At 46.2% G+C, this 5,675-nt stretch overlaps 1 protein-coding gene across 1 annotated transcript; it reads left to right on the forward strand.

The window, feature by feature from the left end:
- The first annotated feature begins 832 nt into the window (after positions 1 to 832).
- On the forward strand, positions 833 to 5,201 carry NFXL1 (NF-X-like 1). Its single transcript, XM_086502603.1, has one exon. The coding sequence runs from the start codon at positions 989 to 991 to the stop codon at positions 4,904 to 4,906; it is 3,918 nt and encodes a 1,305-aa protein (XP_086358729.1). The 5' UTR covers positions 833 to 988; the 3' UTR covers positions 4,907 to 5,201.
- Positions 5,202 to 5,675: the final 474 nt, after the last annotated feature.

Below are 5,675 nucleotides of genomic sequence, written 5' to 3' on the forward strand. Positions count from 1 at the left end.
GCAGGCAGGAAGCATGTTGGCAAGCTCATTCACAAAGCTTTGGCCAAAAATATCATGTTGCTTAGGGCAATCGACAAATGAATGTCAAAACAGAAGGTACATAAAACAGTCTGAATTCGTTATTTATTATTAAGAATGCAAAAAAACGAACGCACTGAAAATTGCACGCTATCGTGGGAATGGCATGCTCGCTCACATTACAAAAATTAAGGACTGTGCAAACTCTCCCTTGTAAGGAGGCCTGTATGTTTTTTTTCACAAACATAAAATGGGGACAACATCTAAAAGTGAACATATTTCAAACGTTCCATATCATCAATTTGTATAGATTCTAACCCTTCTCATGTTTCTTTTGCGAGGTACATTGATCAAAATTGGGATCTCACAATAGTAACGTATTAAAGATGGTACCGATCACAAAACGAAGAAACATGATTTGATGAAAGGTAACAAGCTCTTTCTCTCTCTCTCTCTCTCTCTCTCTCTCTCTCTTTTGCTCTCTCTCCGTTCTCTTCTCCATGGATATATTTTCTTGTTGAATCTTCAAATGACACAACCACACTTACATAAATGATATGAATGCATACAATAGTGAGATTGAATCAATGAATTAATACAATCTAAAAGCTAAAGACAAATTTAAACATATCAAAATTGGGACATGTAGATCATAACTTACTAAATATAGACTTGAGGTAACAAGATTTGTGGAAAACAAAGGACAAGTGCTCTCTCTCTCTCTCTCTCTCTCCTTCTAGCTTCTTACCCGACTTCAATTCAGTAGCACTTTTGAGTGCCCCTCAAGTCTTTTTAGGGCGGCTAGAAGTATAAGACGCAGTGTCCCTCAAGTCTTCTCCTTGCCATAAGGTGCCCGTGCCAAGGCTCGCTACAGCCACATCCCGCCTTCGTGTACATACCCACGCGCTCACAACCTCTCTTTCACAGGCCTTTTGCAAAGCCTTTCATCGGTCTCCCTTTACCAGAAATTATGGATGGAGCCTCCTCAGGCTTTCGTAGGGGGGGGAGGCCCTCTCGGCCTGGCCAGTTATGGCGTCCTCAACCTGGCCGGGGTGCTTCTGCCCCGCAATCGGCAGGAGGGAGGCAGGGAAATTCTTTGCCGGATGTTTCACAGCGTGTTGGTGATAATGCTGCTGAGTACAGGGTGATCTCTGCCACGGATACCTCTGGGCCTTCCTTCACCCCCCAGGATGCAAGGAGTTCAGGAAGTTCGCACGTCCCAAGTGCTGCACCCATGATGCCAAGAAGGGAAAGTGATGGCAGCTATAGACAGGAAGATCCAGCCATCTCGGATAGAGATAGGTCTGACAGGATAGGTGATGCAAATGCTATTGTGTCTTATCAACATGGAGGGAGCAGTGGCGACAACCGAGCAAGAAGGAATCATGGAAGAAGGGATGCAAGGATGGACAGACATCCTGAGAATTTATCATCGAGGCTGATGGGCAATAGACCAATGGGTGTTCTGGATTCTTCTCTAGAGAATCCAAGCACAGGTATGCATTTACATAATGGCCATGAATTTGTGTCAACTGAAGTGACATTATCACAACAGGACTTTATAGAGGAGCCGTCAAGCAGGACGTTGAACTCCCCAGATTTTATCAGGTCGCAGAATCCAAGGGTTGGATATGCTCGACAGCATTTGCCAGCTTCTGGTAGCAGAAGACAACAATGGCGACCAACATCTTCTCAAAATGTGAGGTTAGGCAACAATGATGAGGCTGCCAACCGAGGTGTGCTCACTTCTCAAGAAGTGGAGGCATCAAGAGGGGCGGTTGATGAGGTTCTGCAAAGCCTTTCACTCCACAGAAGTGGAGGAAGAGCCTTGAATAAAGCAGCAGATACCCATCGAAATCGAAGTAATCAAAGGCATCCAAGAGGTCGCTTGGAAAATGTTAACCAAGACCACAAGTTTATGACAGAATATGTACCGAGAGATAAGACAAACATTCCACAGCTTGTGCAAGAGCTCGAGGAAAAACTGAGCAAAGGGCAAGTAGAGTGCATGATTTGCTATGATATGGTCAAAAGAGAGGCTGCAGTGTGGTCTTGTGGAGGCTGCTATGCTATATTTCATATTGCATGCATCAGAAGGTGGGCAAGGGCACCTATCTCTGCTGACTTTTCTATTTCATCTTCAAATGAAGTTACTGTTGGCAACTGGAGGTGTCCTGGATGCCAGTCACCTCAGTTTATAAGTGCTGAAGACATCAAGTATCGATGCTTCTGTGGCCAAATGGTGGAGCCTCAGGTTGATTACTATCTAACCCCTCATTCATGTGGGGGACCATGTAAGAAATCACTGAGCTCATTAAAGAGTCCTCATTGCAAACATATCTGCACAATGCAGTGTCACCCGGGACCCTGCCCTCCGTGTAATGCCCTAGCTCCTCCACAGTTTTGTCCATGTGGAAAGAGTAGTTACACCCAGCGTTGCTCAGAGCTCAAGAGTGCAAAAAGCTGTGGCCAGGTTTGTGGCCATCAGTTGGAATGCGGCAGGCACTATTGTCAGAAGATTTGCCATGAAGGCCCTTGTGGTAGTTGCGATACTTTGCTGACTGTGAATTGCTTTTGTGGGAAGAGAAGGCAGACCATGGCATGTGGTGGGATGGGTTTACAGGGTGAGCTTGAGTGGGAGAATGGCGTGTTCTCGTGTGCAAGTCCGTGTTTGAACAAGCTACAGTGTGGAAAACATTCTTGCAATAGGAAATGCCACCCTGGGCAGTGTGGAGAATGTGAATTGGCACCGGGGAAAGTGCGGACATGTCCATGTGGCAAGACCTCAGTACAAGAATTGCTAGGAATGGGTAGACGCAGGGACAGCTGCACGGATCCTGTACCCCACTGTGGGCAGGTTTGTGAGAAGCTTCTTCCATGTGGAAAGCATGCATGCCTGAGCTTGTGTCATACTGGAGATTGTCCTGTCTGTGAAGTTTTGGTGGATCAAAAATGTAGATGCAAATTGTCTTCTCAAACCATGCCTTGCCATCAAGCAATGATTTCTGACAGAGATGGTAGGGAAACATTAGGAGACGAATCTGCTGGGGGTTTGTTTCTATGCAGTCGGATATGTGGGAAGAAGAAAAGCTGTGGAAGGCACAGGTGCAATAACAAATGCTGCCCACTTGCCAATAATGACGATGTTCTCTTACTTGGAGAGGAGGATCCTCATCTCTGCTCACTGCCTTGCGGTAAAAAGCTAAGGTGTGGGCAGCATACATGCGATGAGCTGTGTCATAACGGCCATTGTCCTCCTTGTCTTGGGTCTACATTTACAGAGCTGTCTTGTGCATGTGGGAGGACATCCATCCCCCCTCCTGTTCCTTGTGGAACATTTCCACCTTCCTGTCCCCATCCTTGTTCTCGTGCCCAACCCTGTGGTCATGCGGCAACTCACCAATGTCACTTCGGAGAATGCCCTCCTTGTATTGTATTGACAGCCAAGGAATGTGTTGGAGGGCATGTGGTCTTGAGGAATGTTCCATGTGGTTCTAAAGATATCAAGTGCAATAAACTTTGTGGGAAGGTTCGCCAATGTCGACTACATGCTTGTGCTCGACTATGCCATCTTTCTCCTTGCGAGGAAATAGTTGATCCAGGTGACAATAAGGTTGCTAGCTGTGGACAACAATGTGGAGCTCCGCGCAGGGATTGCCAACATGTGTGTGTGGCTCCTTGCCATCCCTCTTCTCCGTGTCCTGAAACAAGATGCAAATTTCCTGTCACAATCACCTGCTCTTGTGGTAGGCTAACACAGCAGGTGCTTTGTGATGCTGGGGAATGTTACAAGGGAAGTGATATGCTGGAGCTTGCTTACATTTCAAGTTTGCCATTACAGCCAGTTGATGGCAAGACGAGAGTTCCTTTAGGTCAAAGGAAACTGGCATGTGACGAAGAGTGTGCTAAGCTGGAGAAAAAGCGTGTTCTTGCTGATGCTTTTGGTATGACAGGTGTTCCTGTTGATCCAGCTTTATCTGCTGAAAGTGTCCAAGCTGCATCCGATGCTTTGAAAGAGCTTTTGATAAGGGATCCTCAATGGATTCTAGCAATTGAAGACCGCTTTAAATACCTAGTACTTGGTGCAAAATCCAATGCAGCACCTATTCGAGTGCATGTTTTTGGTTTCTTGCCGAAGGAGAAGAGAGATGTGATCAAGCAGTTGGCTGAAAGATGGAACCTGACTGTTAATGCAGTTGGCAGGGAGCCTAAGCGCTTTTTGACTGTTCATGTGAATTCCAAGTCTCGGGCTCCGCACATGAGATTGCTGTTTGGAAGGTCTCCGCTTCCACCTCCAGGACAGGCTCAGGCCCAAGCTTATAATCCATCCTTGGACATGGATCCCAGGTTTGTAGTAGGGCTGTTTGAGCTTCCTAGGGAAGGTGATATAAGCACCCTGGTGCTGAGATTTGGAGGAGAGTGTGAGCTTGTCTGGTTGAACGATAAGAATGCATTGGCTGTCTTTTTTGATATGATGAGGGCAGCAACTGCTGTTCGTCGTGTTGATCATGCATCCACTTACACTGGGGCACTCAGAATATCTTCTGTTGCGACTGCCTCATCAAATGTAAAGGGTTGGGGAACTAGTGAGGCAGCGACAACCTCGAAGGCCCCATCGCGCAAGAAAAACATGCAGGAATCGACATGGTCAGAAGATGCATGGGGGGAGGAGTGGGGAAGATGGGAGGCTAGGACAGCTTTGGATAATAAGGGTCCCCCTATTTCGACCTCGGTAAATCCATGGGGAGCTCTTGCGCATGATGAGGCTGCACAAAAGACCTCAGCGCAGGGCGTGGAAAAGCCTATTATTCCCCCACGCACCACGGAATTGCTGAGAAGTGCTACCACAAGGGATGCTGCTGAGAGCTGGGAAGATTTGGATAGTTGACCAACAGCTGAAAGGAGTGTGTTGGGTTCTAAAGCGTCTTTTGTTTGCAGCTCTTTATAACTTACCTGGCAGTGCAGCATTCTTTCATTCATGGAGACAAGGCTTGATATATCTATTGGGCTTGTCAAAAGTGTTTGCAGGGAGTGCGTTTTAGTTGTATTTTGTGGAGGGGCCTTTTCCCATTTTCCCCCTTGGAACAGAATGGTTGTATTTAGTAGAGGGCCATTTGCCCCCTTGGAACTAACAAAATTGAATATGGCTTGGTGTGTAATTTGCAATAATTTTGTTTCTCGCCGATAGTTATGTCACTTCCGATTGGCAGGTCTCTCAGTACATCGCCTGATGTTGTTGTTGAAGAGCATTTTGTAAGATAGCAGCATGTTTATTTTCTTGTTTTCTCAATTCTCTTATGTTCAAACCTGATCCTCGGCATGTCAATGTGCAATTATGTAAAACTGGCACAAAACAATCGAAGTGTCCAAAAATGATTGGAGCGACCAAAACAATCTGGGCCAGGTGAAGGACCAGGATTTAGGGTTTGTTAAAAGCTATTTTGGGGGCTCATTTTCTTGGGATTGTAGAGGATTGCATGCACATCGTTGTGCCCAGTGCTCGCATTGTGGTCATCATTGTCTTCCATGCATCTTGTTGTGATTCTTGTTTGTAGATGATCGCAAGGAAGTAAAACTCATTTTACTTCTGGTTGAAAGGCCCTTGCACTTCTCATGTTCCCCTATTTGGCTGTCTCAATACATGTTTGGTGCTCTTA

Source organism: Adiantum capillus-veneris, chromosome 27 (genome assembly GCF_014529385.1).
Source record: "Adiantum capillus-veneris isolate H3 chromosome 27, ASM1452938v2, whole genome shotgun sequence".
Taxonomy (NCBI): domain Eukaryota; kingdom Viridiplantae; phylum Streptophyta; class Polypodiopsida; order Polypodiales; family Pteridaceae; genus Adiantum; species Adiantum capillus-veneris.

Excerpts from the sequence above, each read along its gene's own strand:
- NFXL1 (XM_086502603.1), top strand. The coding sequence starts at position 989 with ATGGATGGAGCCTCCTCAGGCTTTCGTAGGGGGGGGAGGCCCTCTCGG.